General features: G+C 59.5%; 1 protein-coding gene across 1 annotated transcript; it reads right to left on the bottom strand.

Annotated features, from left to right (window-relative positions):
• Positions 1-11683: 11683 nt before the first annotated feature.
• MSRB1 (methionine sulfoxide reductase B1) lies at positions 11684-14532 on the bottom strand. The gene is made up of 4 exons (XM_086759891.1): positions 14468-14532; positions 13801-13943; positions 13584-13698; positions 11684-12950 (listed from the first exon to the last, which is right to left on the bottom strand). The coding sequence occupies exons 1-4, from the start codon at positions 14520-14522 to the stop codon at positions 12919-12921; spliced, it is 345 nt and encodes a 114-aa protein (XP_086616017.1). The 5' UTR covers positions 14523-14532; the 3' UTR covers positions 11684-12918.
• Positions 14533-14536: the final 4 nt, after the last annotated feature.

Here is a 14536-nt window from a genome sequence, read left to right as displayed (position 1 = left end):
ACCGGCTCCATGCCGTAAAGGACGGTCACAGCTTGTCACCTCAGAGGGCAGAGCTGGAGAATTCTGTCCTAAACCCTCACAATAGCAGCCGGTGAGCGGCTTTCCCACAGGTCGCAGCCGTGTGCCCAATCTCTGCAGGAACCGGCTTTTTTTCCTGAGTAAATCTGTTTACAAGTTTCCTCTTTAAAAAAAAAAATCCAAACCACCAACCCAAAACATTTGGGGGTAGGGGGTTGTTTTCCTTGTTTGCCTTTAAAAAAAAAAATAATAATGTCACCAGGCACAGATGGCCGCGTTTACGAGTCCATGAAGCTCTGGCATGGCCGCCGCTAATTCCAGGCACAAGTGGGGGGCAGCTCTCATTTGGCTCCGGTTCAGCCAAATATTTGGTGACCAAAGGGAGAGGAAGGTGTGGGACCAAGGACTGGAACATCTGGAGCAGAGCCGAGCAATAACGAAATGCAAAGTGAAGTTTGAAAGAGAATTTCTCAAATGGATGAAGGGGGGTGGAAAAAGAAAAAACGGAGTTCAAAGGGGTCCCCGCTGCCAGCGAGGAGGGAGGCAGGCTCCCAAGCGTCCTTGTCACGCATTTCCTTGGGTTTTGGAAATGAGGAAAAAAAAAAAAGTGGTGTTGCGGGAGGCAAACCAACCACTGGATAAACCCTGGCCAGCTGTGCCTCCAGCTAAACCCGCTCCTCCGCTGCCGGCCACGCGGGTTCTGGAGCTTAGCGCGATAAAACCCGAATTTGTGAAGTTTTCCAGTAGCAGCAGAGGGATCAGACTGTGGCTTTGAGTCAGGATCCTGACTTTTCTTACCCGCAGGACAGGGATGGTCCCGCTCCCTGGGCCAGCCCCGCGCTCTCCCTGCGTCCCGTGGGTGATGCCGGCCGGACCCTGGCACGGGGCAGCGGGAGCCGGTGCCCCCGGCATCACCCAGGCTCACCAGCAGTGTTTTAAGTAGCACACAGGGGAAAAGCATCTTCTTTGTCTGTTTTCATCGCCTGTTCCAGTCTTAATTCTGCAAAACCCCTACGGCAGCAAAATATTGCACCATTAAGAACAGCTAATGAACGGATAATGAATTGGGTAATGAACCTAACAAGCTAATACTCTCATTGCCCCGAATAGTGGCATGCATCACGTGCACTCGTGAATTACAGCTGAAATCAAAGCCGGAGCGGTCGGCAGGTCATGCCGGAGCTGCGCATGCCAAGCATGCCACGACCCCGCGTTCCGGGTGAAAAACGCCCGCTTTCCGGCAAGGCTTTGGGTCGCACCTGGGAGCGAGGAGAGGCGAGCGGAGCGGAGCCGCGGGGAGGGCGAGGGCAGGGTCCGGCCCCGGCAGGCAAGGGCCGATCCCGCTCGTCTCTCGTCATCTGCGCGGCACATGCCGGAGCAGCCGGCGGGGAGAGGCTGGAAAGCCTCCAAACTGGGAGAGGGCGCAGGGTACGCTCGCCTCCCCGCAGCCGCAGGGCTGCCATACCTCCCGCACCAGCAAACTGCAGGTGCTGGGGGATTGCGAGCACTTGCCCACGCGCTTCAATAGCATCCGCGTCCTGCCTCCCGCTACCCCGGCCCCTTCCCAGCTCGCACACGGCTGGGAAAGCACTGGGGGGAAAAAAAGCACAATTTAGAGATAAAAACCCCTTGGCGGTGAGGATCCCCTTGCCCAGGGACAGCAGGCATCCGGTTCCTATAGCACAGGCACCCACACTTGCTGCGTGACCCTGCGGGCCCCATCCCCGCCCCAAAAAGGCAGATCAGCGCTGGCCGGCTCAGCGGGAAGGGGCTGGGGTTTTGTCCGGAGCTGGGCCGATGACAGGGGCTTTCAGGCAAATCAGCTGGGCTCTGCCGCGCCCGGGAGAGGTGGAGCTGGGACCGAAGCCGCGGTGACCTGAGGCTCGTCAGCCCAAGAGCTTCGCCCCGGCAGCCCTCGGACCACCATCGCTCCAAGCCCTCGCTGGAGGTAGCACAGGAGCATCCCCACCGCCCTGCGTCTGACCCAACTCCTGAGCACAGACAACAACAACAAGAGAACCCATAAATCTGAAAACCAGGATTTAGGATCGCACATCCGTACTGTGCCAGGGCTTGAGTCCCCATCGTGGCTGGGGCTGCCAGGATGAGGCTCAGGGGAGCTCAGCCATGGGGGCAAGGTGCCCACAGCCCCCCAAACAGGGATGTGTCTGGGACGAGCCTGCTGGCTCTGTCCTGGCCGTGCCTCCCAGGGCATCCCTGCCTCCCTCCCTGCACCCTGAACCCTCACAGCCATCGGAGCTCCTCAGAGCATCCTCTGCCTCCCCAGAACACCCAGGGCTGCCAGGTGGACACCTCAGTGCTGGGAGCCCCGATGATGCTCGCCCACCCTGTGGCAGCCCCTCAGCCCCTCTCCTGCTGCCCCCGACCCCGCAGCAGGACCGGCCCGCAGGACCCACCATCCCGGGGCTCACATGAACGCCCCATGGTCATTTTTAACCTCAGATCTTTGGCATTATCAATAACATACATGTGGGTCTCGCTTCCCCTGTGGGGTAACATCTGGGGGATATTCATCACGGCCACCGCGGGCTGCAGCCCCCCGCTCTCCCCGCCGGGCAGGATGGGTCACATCTGAGCACCGAGCCGCTTGATGTGGAGTCATTAGCATGCAGAGACTTCCAGCCCAATTACTTGACAGATGAAATCAAGATCCATTGGCCTTATTGTTTGCATCTGGAGCGCTGCATCCGCACACACACTCCTCCTACTCCTCCTCCTCAGCCCGGCCACACCAGCGCTGGCTTCATCTGGATGTCGTTTACCACGGCTTGGCGTATGGGAATGTATCAAACACACCATAATGAAATTAACCCTACGCTACAGCGATTATCCACAGCACCTTCGGAGAGGAAGGGATGCACCGTTTCCCAGCCCTTCTTCCTCTCCGCCCGTTTGCGGCGAGCGGAGCCCGCTGGTTTTCCTCCCAGGAGCACAGCCCAGGTGGATCACACCACAAGCTGCTTGCAGCTCCAGTTTTGCAGCCAAGCCGCTGCTCTTCCACCCACCGATTTCACACAAAGGAACAATTATGCTTCGTTGCTACCCATTAACGCGTTCGACAGCGCTGAGCTCACTTTGGGAGAGGGGAAAAAAAAAATTGCATCAGAAATATTTGAGGCGCTGAAGTCAGCACGCAGGTGTTGGGGCTGACACAGCGCCCGGCAGCGCCAGCCCAAGCACAGAGCTCCAAACCCTGGTGATCGCAGCCCAGAAACACGGGCGTGAATTAGGGGAGGGCAGGTTCATTCTTGCCACATGTCTCCCACCGAGCCGATGCTTCACCCGGGGCTCAGCTCTGCTGCTGGACGGCGACATGGGGTCTCTCCAGAGGAAGCCTCGAGTCCTCGCTGGGGCAACAGCAAGCTTTGGCCGTGGGCAGGGAACAGGGACGGCATCCCCGTGCGACATCGTCCCCAGGGCAGAGGCGCTGGCGTCCCCGCCGTGGCTCGCCCGACAAGCGGGAGGGTGCCCGGCCAGCCCCATGGCCAGCTCGGAGCCGCAGCAGGGATGAGGGGCTGCCTTGGAGGCAGGCACCAAGCAGCAGGAGGAATTTGGGTTTCTTTTCCCCCCATAACCCATCTGTCCTTAATTTCTTCGGGGGTTTCACTCCAAATTCTTCAGATTCTATGGCAAATGCTTTGCAGTCCTCGGCTCGGCTCGCCTCAGCAGCTGCCCCGCTCAGGACTGCCTGCAACCGGAGCAGAGCGAAGGGAAAATACCAGCCCTGCAAATCCACCCACAATTTCCTCATGTCCAAGCAGCATCACCAGCAGCGAGGCAGAGGCAGTGGGAGCCTTTACTGGGGGCTGTAGCAGCCTGTCCCTCTGCACAGCAATGGGGGAGAAGAGATTTTGGGGCAAGGGATGCCAGCCCCGGTCCCAGCCTCCATCCATCCATTGCTACATCCCAAGCTCTGGGCTGTTTTTGCCGAAATGTGGACCAAGTGGTGCCAGTCCTGGCCGGGAGGCACGGACACGGCCGTGCTCCTGCTGCGCATCCCTTCCCCTCCTGATGACTGGAGCACCACGAGGCAGCCGCCAGCCTTGCCAGAGCTCTGACAGGAGGCGTTTCCAGGTGCCATTATCGTTTTTAGCAACAAATCATTTGTTTTGCCCTATTGTGCAATTACAAGATGGTGGCCCTGGGCTACAAGCAGATGCAAATGCCTCAGGCTGGGGAGCGAAACGGTGCCGCACGTGCACCCAGCCCCACACCGAGCAGCGGCGCAGTAGGACGTACGCTGCAGTCGCTGCTAATTAGCCGCTAATTTTACAGCCTTCTTTACGGCGACAGTGCCGGTGGTGGAGCAGGGCCCCAGGATGCTGGGGACAGCCGGGGTGCACTCACAGCCTGTTAGGGCCAGGCTTGGGGTGGTCGCGTGCCCCCTCTGCGACACCGGGATCGGAAATCTCTCCCCACTGCCGTCACAAAAAGCGGAAATTCAGATCCTGCATTACACCGGGTAAAACCGACCCTGCTCCAGCAGCGACCTGCCCAAGCCCACATACAGGTTAAGTTTGGGCTCGGTTTTGGAGATTTAAGCAGAGCCTTGGCTCGATGCAGGCTGTCTGCTAGAGCACGTTTTCTCCCCAGAGCCTACGCCCGAGCCACGTGTTCGATAAGCGTCAGGACACCGCGCTGGCCTCAGACGGAGAAATTAAACAAATACCTCACATATTTTGGCAGCTCACGCACGTGAGCAGCTGTAACCAAAGACACGATCCATCTCGCCCTTCGGCATGTATTGGCAAATCACAGCCTTTCGTTATTTCCTGGAGTTTAATCTGCATGGAGGCAGAGGTGTTGGTCTGGCGCTCGCCCCTCGCAGGGAGCCCAGCTCCCAGCCAATCCCTCAGAAACCAGAAACGCTCCAGGCTTTCCTTTGCGCAAACGCCCGCGTGCCGAGAACGCCCAGCCCCAGTCAGGTGGCGGCACAGCCAGGATGTGGTACCCAGGATAGGCAGCCATTGGGTTTTTTTTTTTTTTAATTCCCACAAATACCACACTTCCAGGGTAACCTGGAACAAGGCAGAGAGCAAAATTACATGGTGTTCACTGGGGGTTGCGGGTGCCTCTCAGGCTGAGCAGCACCCCCCCGACCCATCGCCCAGACTGCAGCTCCTGCCCCGCAGCCGACATTTCACCCCAATGCTACCAGCGTTTATCAACACCTAATGCCCGGTTTTTAACATACACAATGAGCAGTAAGATGAGGATGCAGCTCAGGGGCAACGTTCAAGTCAGGTCCCGGGGCCGCTGGGCTGAAGCGTCCACTCACCAAACAGGGCCATCACGAAGGGGAGCTGCTCCTGCTGACTCCAGGGATCTCCATCCAGATGGTTTTGGGAGTCACAGCATTGACAGAGACCCTCAAGCAGCCTCTGCCCCAAACCCCATATCAGCTCATGCTAGGAGGAACCAGGACCAGCTGCTCCCTCTTTTAAACCCGGATCTGGGCAACGCCTGAGCCCAGGTGGTGCAGCTCAGCCCCATCAGTGCCCCCGGTCCCAGCCCTTTCCCACACTCCCCACCCCACCACCCGCTCGCCCATCAGCCTCGCAGGGCAGGACTGGGGCTCCCGGTGCCCACCAGGGCTTCCCGCTGCCCCCTTTCCACAGGGATGACGCCCAGGTCCATGCGCCGGCGAGCCCAGCCCATCCTTGCCCAATGCATCCATCTCTACAGGGCAAGAAGGGCCAAGCTCTCTGTGTCCGTCAGCCGGTGCGTCTGGGCTGGGAAACGACATATTTGCCCGTCGCTCAAACTGAAGCGGTTGCTTTTTGGCAGATCGTTAATTACAGCGAGATTTAAAGAGCGGGGAGGTGCGCGCGGCCAGCCTGTGGACCCCGAGAAGTGGGTCAGGATGAGAGCTTTTTGGCAATGCAACAGAAGAGGGTGTCTGGGAAGCGCGGCCGAGGCCGAGCCCACCAGTGGCATCAGCAGAGCCCCCCGCTGCCGTCCCGCAGCGCCGTGGGGCGATGGGACAGCCCGGCCCAGCTCCGAGGAGGGCTGCCATCCTCACTTCGTGGACGAGCTGGGGTCAGACACCCCAGGGGGTTCAAAAGCTCCTCGAGCACCCAACCAGGCATCCCTCCGTGCCTGTTTCCACCCGAGCTCCAGAGCCGGAGTGGGACAGGCAGCCGGTCCCGGCTGTGGGCTGGACAGGAAAAGCGGACAATCTCCAATATTGCATCCTAGGAGCCATCAGTTAAATGAGCTGTTTTAATTAAATGCAATCCTGGCCTAGCCAGCAGAGAAGGATGTATTTCATGAGCTTCATTAGCCCATGACCCATCACCGACCTCGCCCCACGCGCGCCCGTGCACGCTCGCACGCTCACACACGCACTGTGCCCACAAACCCCGCGCCCTTTGAGCTGAACTTCCCAGGAACAGAGCGTGCCACCCGATTTCTGTCCCGCTGCCTGGGTCTGGGTATGCAGCAGGGACCGCGCCGTGCAGCGTGCCGTGCCCCCGCGCCCAGACAGACGGACACGGGACGCGGCAGCGGCAGCACCTTCCACCTGCGTTACATCCCTGCCAGAGCCTCGACGCTTGGCCCACTGGAGCCAGCGGCTTAAGTTAATCCGAGATTAACTAGTTTGATCTCTTGCTCTGAATTTTACGCCTGTGAGATTATTTTTTTTTTAAGCCCAGAGAAGTTGATTTCCAGCAGAGCTGTCGTGCTGCTGGCAGGCACAGCCACGGCCATAAAACCCCAGCCCCGACTCAAGACGTCAGAGGGGAACAAAGATAGACTGTGATGCAGAAAAGATGCACAAGTTTAAAATAATCCCCGGAGAACGTCGTGCAGCCCTGAAGACACATCTCTCCAGCGTCTCTCCCGAGCTGATCTTTTCCTCTTTAAATAAACTGCACCGGTTATTCCCTCCCGGCGGCTCTCCACTCTTTATTTCGCGTGGAAAAACGGTGCCGTTCCAAAGCAGCGTCTCCTCCCGGTCCCGCCGGGAAGCCCCTCGCCGGGTGCCGCTGGCCAGGCGCGCGGGGCTCTGGGAGGTGGCCTCCGCGGCTCCGCAGAAAGCCTGGGATTTGCAGAAATTCTTGGCACTCCTCCCGCAGCTTCCCTGCTCCTGAAATTAAAGGATCGAGCGGCAGCAACCCCTCCGTCTAAATTAAAACGAGCTACGTTTACCGTTCACGCTAATTGAATTATATTAACCCCGAGCCGGATGATAAGCAGAGCCGTCCCGTACGGTTCCTGGCCTTAATGTGTTCAGCGATCAGACAAACGCACGCCAGCGTGTCGCCGCGTTCAAAGCGCAGGAATTTGGTGCTGGGCTGTTTTCACCCTGCCCTGACAGGGCTGGCCAGGGAACTCGAGGGGTTTTTTTCAGGGGTCGTGGTGCAGAAGCGTTGGCGGCACGGGTGATGCCGGGTGGTGCCGGTAGCGCCAAGATGGGCTCGGGGCGATGCCAAGCACAGGATGGTACCAGGGATGGGAGCAGCTTCTCCCCCGGATCCATATCCTCCATCTCCGTGGGGCGAAAGTAGGGCAGGACCCAGCTCCATCGTCCTCCTTCTGCAGGATCTGGACCCCACAGTGCCGTCCCCTGCGTCCCCATCCAGGCACAGCCAGGCAGGAGGGATGCTGCACCCACACCCCTCAGCAGCCACCCAAAAGCCAGGGCAGCGAAGGGGTCCGGGCTGGGACAGAGCACCCTGAGGCGACAGGACAGAGACACTGACAGAGACGGAGAACGTGCCGTCGGCCCTGGCCCCGCCAAGATGAACTTAATTTGAAAAAATGCAGGCAGGAGGCTTCAATAAGAGCAGAGGACCCTGCCAAGAGTCACACGTCCTATATCGAAGTGCATACAAGCTGGACACGCAAGAGATGAAGAAAGCACTGTCGGGGCAGGCCAGTGCCAGCCAGCAAATATGTAACAGTGGGAACATGAAATATTAATCGCCGGTGCATAAAACAATAGGGAAAAAACCCGCCTTTTGAGGCAGCCATCAATCCTCACTCAGCAGGGAACATCCAGAGACGCTAATACCATACAGGTTCTGCTTAAATATTTGCCTTCCTTAATGCTCACGCAAGAAGCATTTGCTTTGAAGTTGGAAATAGACTGTAAATGTCTTTTGTGTGAGGTGAAACATGATAAGACATGAAACCAGGAGGCTAAACTGCAGTTAATCATCGTGGCTTTACAAGCAACAAATCATTATCGTAGGCAGTAAAGTGCATCGCTTAAAAGCACGCGCCACGAGGATGGCGGAGAGGAGAGCCCCGGCCCGGCGTCGCCCGCCACCGATGGGTTTTTGGGTTGTGGCCTGTCGGCGCGGGACGGGAGCAGCCGTGGTGCTGGACTGGTGCTCGCAGGGCTGGACCGACGCTGGCGCAGGGCTGGATGGATGCTCGCAGGGCCAGAGCGATGCCGGCACAGCCCAGACCATCTTCCCCTGGTGGGGTCTTTCCCCAGGGCCACGGGGGTGATGTGTTTTTGGGGATAGTCCATCCAGCTCCACGCCGGGGTGCAGGGAGGGCAGGGTGCTGTGGGTACCCCCGCACCAGCACTGTCTTTTGCGGAGGCTGACACCGGCTCTGTTGGCACCCCCCGCTGCGGGATGGGCTTTCGGCTGGGGGTGATAAGTCCCACCCTGGGCAGACTCTGGGAGACCCACACAGGGAAGCCACTCTGGAAAACCTGGGATGCGCTTGGGCTGAGGATGGAGCCCACGGCGGGCACGGCTCTTCGGGTACAGGAAGGGCAGCTCGGCTGTCAGCCCGCGTCGTGTCCTGGTGCAGCCAGCAGCCACTGCCGAGCGCAGGAGCGTGCGCGGGACAGGTATCTCCCACATCAAAACGAAGATCATGATGAGAAGCGATGTGCACTTGGGAGCGTGAGATAAGACCCCAAAGCAAGCGTATGACTGATTAACAACTAAACCCTCACTAATTGCCTTAAAAAGTCAGATCTCAACAGCTGGGAAAGGAAAACAAAAAAAGGCACAATTTAAATTTTCCGTGGGCTAGACATTTTTCCGGCGCGCTCAGACTCGCTCCGAATGTTTCCAGTCATTATCTCCATAACTAACGCACACCGCAAACCGAAAACAAATTTTCCCACCTCTGGGAGGTTCAGCTGGATTAAACAAATCTCGGGAGCAAGGTCAGCGATTGCCCCCTGCCTGGCGAGCGGCGTCTCGGGGTGGCAAGCGGCCCAGAACAGGGGGAGATGAAGTTATTATCGGCAAATTAAGTGGAATGAGCCTTTAATTTTCTCCGGCTGTTGCTGGATGTGCTGGGGGGCAGGTGAGCTCCCCAAGATGGAGCAGGAGAGCCGGGCGATGGGGACGCACCTCGCTCCGGACAGCCTTCACGTCGCGGGGAAATCAGGGGTCGGTAGTGGGTTTTTTTTAAATCACCATCACTTTATTTTCTGTAATTGACGCAAAACCATCTCCGGCCCTTATTGCCCAAGAAGGAATTCAAATAATCCCTTTTAAACAAACTGATGCTCCAGAGCCCGTCATGGGATGAGACCCTGGCACAGAGAAAAACTGTTCATCAAAGGGTAAAATTAAATCAAATTACGCAGACAGAAAAGAAGGAGCCATCCCTGCAAGGCTGGGCAGCTCACTGGAAACACGCGTGAAAATTCCAGGTGAAAGCAGCTGGTACAGGCGGAGCACTGCTTGGCCAGCCGGCTCGCTCCGCGCTGGCTCCGAGGAATAACGGTAATTAGAGCTTCCTAATGCCTCCAGGTCATTTTCGTTTTCCTCACATAACGTAATTTCTATAGGGCTTGTAGTCTTTATTAGTAGAATTAATCTCAATCTCGCGGTGCCCTGGCTGCTTTGCCGTCCACCGGAGCCATCCCGAGGAGGGTCAAAGAGGCAGGTCCTCTTCATGGCATGCAAATAAAAAAAAATTTAAAAATTTACAAAGCAGGTCAGCTGGAGGCTACGGCGGAGGAAATGAATGACTTTTCAAACAACCAGGGAAGTTTGCGTCGGCCTGGTAACGTGATTCGATTTGTGTCATTAAACCCGCGTCGCTGGTGCGGGGCTGCTTTTGCCCAGCCAAGCAAAATCCTCTGACGAAGGCAGAACTGTCACCAGCGCGCTACCAAACCGAGGATGAACGGCAGTGGGGAGGGACTGGCCGCAGCCGGGATGCCCCGTGCCGCAGAGCGAGGGAAGGGCAGCGCGGGTTTCCCCCCGCCCCGGGCACGCGCAGCGCTCCGGGGAAGGACGAGGGACCCCCAGTACCCGGGATGGCTGCGGGCGCTCGGCGGAGCTGGGAGGGGGCAAGGGTGGGATTTGCCTCTGCATCCTGCACCCTCAGCACCAACTGCTGCCAACACCCCCGGCCAAAATCCCTGCTGGCGTCGCTGGCGTGGACCACATTCCCAGGAAAACGTCCCATGCCTGTAAACCATCCTGAGGGTTTTTTTTTTTTGGCTCGGGGGGATTTTCCTTCTCGTTGCTGCAAGGATGGATGCACAGGTCTCAGCATCCTCCAGCATCCTCCTCCACCCCAGCGTCCTCCTCCCCTCCCTGCAGCTCCCGGGGAAGGGTTAGGAAAAGCACTTGCACCCTCCCGTGCCTGCGCCCACGAACTGCAAGGCAGCGTGGAAGCGTGGCCGGGTCCCCCGCGGGACACGGTGAGGGGCGGCCCACGAGTAGGAGAAATCATCGCTGTCCCCTCGCCGCCGGAGCTCCTGGTTTCCTTCCTCTGCGGCACCTCTGGGGAAACCACCCCAAAAAAACCACCTTCCTCCCCCTCGCCCCACGGACGGACGGTCCCACGGTGCGCCAGCGTGGGAAGAAAAGGGGCAGCCGGACCGGGGGCAAAACAGCAGATCGAGGGATTAATTGGTCAAGAAGCACCTTGAAGTTGATTAATAATTACAGCCGAAGGTCGTTCTGCTGGCTCCTGCGCTCCAGAGCGGACTTCGCCCCCTTGGAGCCAGGAACTGGAGTCGGGCAAAGCCCAGCTCAAGTCTCCAGCCTCCGTGAGCCTGGTACTGGGGCGAGGAGAGCTCTGTGAGGCAGGGAAGGGTTGTGGCTTCCAGTCCTGCGGGCAGCTTCCTGTGGGGAAACTGTCGGGAGTGGTGTTCCCTGGCCAGAAAATCCCACCAGCCCAGAAGGTACCAAGCTGTGAGACAAGCTAAAACCAGCTTCAGCTGGGAAAAAAAATGCTAAGTGGAGCGAAAAGGAAATCTTCCCCAGCAAAAGTTATGATCCTGGGAAAGCCCGAAGGCCTCCAATGCATCAGCATCCGCCTTTCACACGGCAAAACCTGGGGTAACGGTAACTGACACAGGGTGAAAATCACACGCACCGACCTCAGGGCCAGGATAAAAATCACACGCACCGACCCCAGGCTCGGGATAAAAATCACACACACCGACCCCAGGCCGTGCGACCACGCCGGGCGCGAGACGACGCGCGTCCACACCTTGGGTCACCGGCTCTGCAGCTGGAGATGGAGGCTCCAGACGAAATCTGCTCTCAGCTCTTCAGCCAGGGCTTCGGCTCTGCGTCCGCACCTGCCTCGCACGCATCCCGTCCTTGCAACCAACACCGGGCAAACCAAGCAGAGAAGCAACCCCACGGCAGACGCACTGGGTGCCGTTGCCCACGGTTTTTAAAAGAAGAGGTCACTTCCCCAGCACAGTGAATCAGTGCTTTATTTTCAGTATTGACAGAGGTACAGAGCAGTGAGCTCCAGGTAACGAGGTGGTGCGTTCCATTTTTTTTTTTAATCAGTGCCCTCGTGACGGCGGGATTGAGGCAAAACGCGCGCAGAGAAAAGCCTCCGACGTGCCACCGCTCCGCTCCGGCGGCGCAGCCTCGCCGAACCGGCCGCGCGTTGCACCAGAGCCGCACCGCCGGCCCCACGGGTCGAATTCAAAAAATCCCTGCGGATTGATTTCAGAGAGGAGGACGTGGTTTCTGGGACAGGGAGGGGAGGCCGCGAATCAGATGCTGAATTAAGGAGAAATCAGCGTCGCAGCCTGTCCCAGCACAGAGGGAATGCAAGTGTGATTCCTAAAGCCCAAGTTGTGCAAAGTGCAGCCCGATCCCGGCCTCCCCGGCACCGGCACACGGCGAGGAGGAACCGCCAGCGCCCGCGGGGTTGGTAGCACAGTGATAGATCTGGGGTAAGGCCAGGTCAGGATCAAACCCAGCAGACACAGGGAACCTAGAACTGTCTCTGCTGCGTGCGAGATGGGCGGAGGGGGAAAATACCTGGATGCTGCCCAGCGGGATCATAAATCATCCTTGCCCCAGCGCCCTGGAGGGGTTTATTTAGGGCAATTCATAGCATGATCCCAGCCCAGAATAGCTCCAGGGATTAACCCAGATGCTGACCTCGGCTAATCCAGCGTTACTCCCCGGAAACGCCAGCAGAGCCACCCGGGATTGCGCCGGCCTCTGCTGGCTCCTATTTTGAGGGCGTCCCGGCTCGGCTGAAGTCAGCGGCAAAACCGTCCCAGCGCTCAGCAGGGGCAGGGCCGCAGGCGGGCGCTGTTCTAACGGCCGAAGCCGAAAGGAGCGGCCGCCGGCTGAGGCGAGGACGCCGGGGAGAGCCGGCGGTTGGGGCTGGGGTAAGGGTGGGTAAAAGGAAGAGCTGCAGCCTTCGCGCCACCCCGACGCGTGCGAAACGCCCTCGGGCACAGGTCATACAACCCAGAGCTGCAGCAACCCCCTTTGCCCCCTCGCCTCCTCCGTGCTCCTCCCGGCATCCTGGATCAGAGCCGCCCGGAGAGGGAATCGGTCCTGGGGAAACCGGGAGCTTCTTTGGGGTTTCTGTTGCTCCCGGTGTCCCCTTGGCCGGACGGCGCACCCCAAGGCGTGAACGCGGGATCAGCCCAAGAGCAGCGTGCCAAGTAGAGCAGCTCGCCTACTTCTCCTTCAGGCCCTTGTCTGCCGTGCCTAAAAGAGAGGGAGGGAAAAAATCAGCGCTGATGTTTCCGGCTCCGGAACCCCAGCCCCTTTCACAGGGTTATTTTGCTACGTGCAGCCCGCCTCTCGCAGCCGTCGCAGTCCGACGAGCGGGACAGCAGGTCGTGGCCAGGCCGCTGCCACGAACACGGCCTCGCAAGGCCTTTTTCTGATTTGGGGGAAGCAAACGGCACGATGACAAGGGCGAGCAGCCCCGCCCTTCCCCACAGATCCGTAGGGCAGCCGCGATATCCAAAGCTCCCACCTGACCTCCCTGAGGAGTGAACCAGCAAATCCTCCCAGCCCCATTTTCGCCCTCCTGTCGCACCACCGCGGAAAACCCCCAGCGTCCGGCGGCCCCTCGGGGACATAGGGACCCGCGGCCGCAGCCAGGAGCGCCGGCGTTTCACCGCGGGAGGCCGGGGAGCCCTCACCGAGCCGCCAGCGGAGCGGACTGATGCGCATGAGATTTATTTCGGATGCGAGCGGCTCCTCGGCTTATCTGAGCAGCCAGTGGCGCCCCGCCGAAAGCAGTGCACCACGCACAGCGTGGCCTGGCTATCGGCAGCTTTCCCCAAAAAATAACCACGTGGGCCGAAAGAGCCGCCAAGCCGCGGCCCGTACCTTTCGGGATGAACTTCAGCGAGCTGCTGAATATTCAGAAGCGGGACTGCCCCCTCTTCGGCCCATCGTTGAGGAACTCGTGGCCGAGCCCGTTGCCGCACTTGCCGCAAGACACCTAGAAATGCAAGGAGAGGGTTCGACAGCAAGACAAACTCATGAGAAAAAAAAAGTGGGTTTTTTTTTTTTGCTGCTTCCCAAGGGGTTGCAGAATTGGCACCTTCAAAGCCCCCGGCCGCTCCTTGCGCTTGGCCACGCTGTCCTCGTGGACGGTGTCGGTGAAGGCTGGCCACGGGGACGAGTGCTCGTACTTGGCGCGGCTGGAGAACAGCTCATGGCCGCACTTGGCACAGACGTAGATGCCTGGGGAGAGCGGGAGGAGAGGGGTCAGCGCTGGGGGGCTGCCGGCGATGGAGGCGGGGGGCAGCGGTGGGGACACGTCAGCAGGGTGACCCGGGGCACCCACACACGCCGGACTTTGCCCGCGTGGGCCGCTGCCAGCTGCTGCTACCAGACCCCCGGGGCCAGGCAGGCGAGCGGGAGCTCTGGGGCCGTGGGGCAGGACCCACATCCCCTACAGAAGCCCCTCAGGGGGATGGGTCCCTCCAAGCCAGCCCCTCAGAGACCCCCCCCCCCAGCCCCAACTTTGCAGGCAGCATCTCTCCCAGACCCCCCCACCCCGTGAGAGGGATCCCCCCAAAAGGACCCCAGAGAGAGGACCTCGAACCCGGTCCCCGGTCCCCGCGCGTGGAGGATGCCCCACAGGAAGAACGCCCACCCCAGGGACCACAGCGGGGGACACCCCCCCCCTTGGCCACACGGAGCGGGATCCCCCAGACCCTACCCCACGGGGAACCCACAGCCGCCCCCCCCGGGGAGCCCCTCACCCGGCTGGAAATGGTCCTTGAACACCTCGCCCCCCAGGAAGGAGCAGAAGGACATGGCTGCGCCCGCCG

This window comes from Chlamydotis macqueenii, chromosome 15, assembly GCF_036417535.1.
Source record: "Chlamydotis macqueenii isolate bChlMac1 chromosome 15, bChlMac1.mat, whole genome shotgun sequence".
Taxonomy (NCBI): domain Eukaryota; kingdom Metazoa; phylum Chordata; class Aves; order Otidiformes; family Otididae; genus Chlamydotis; species Chlamydotis macqueenii.
Note: the sequence above shows the minus strand (reverse complement) of the source record. Positions and strands in the feature narration are given on the sequence as shown.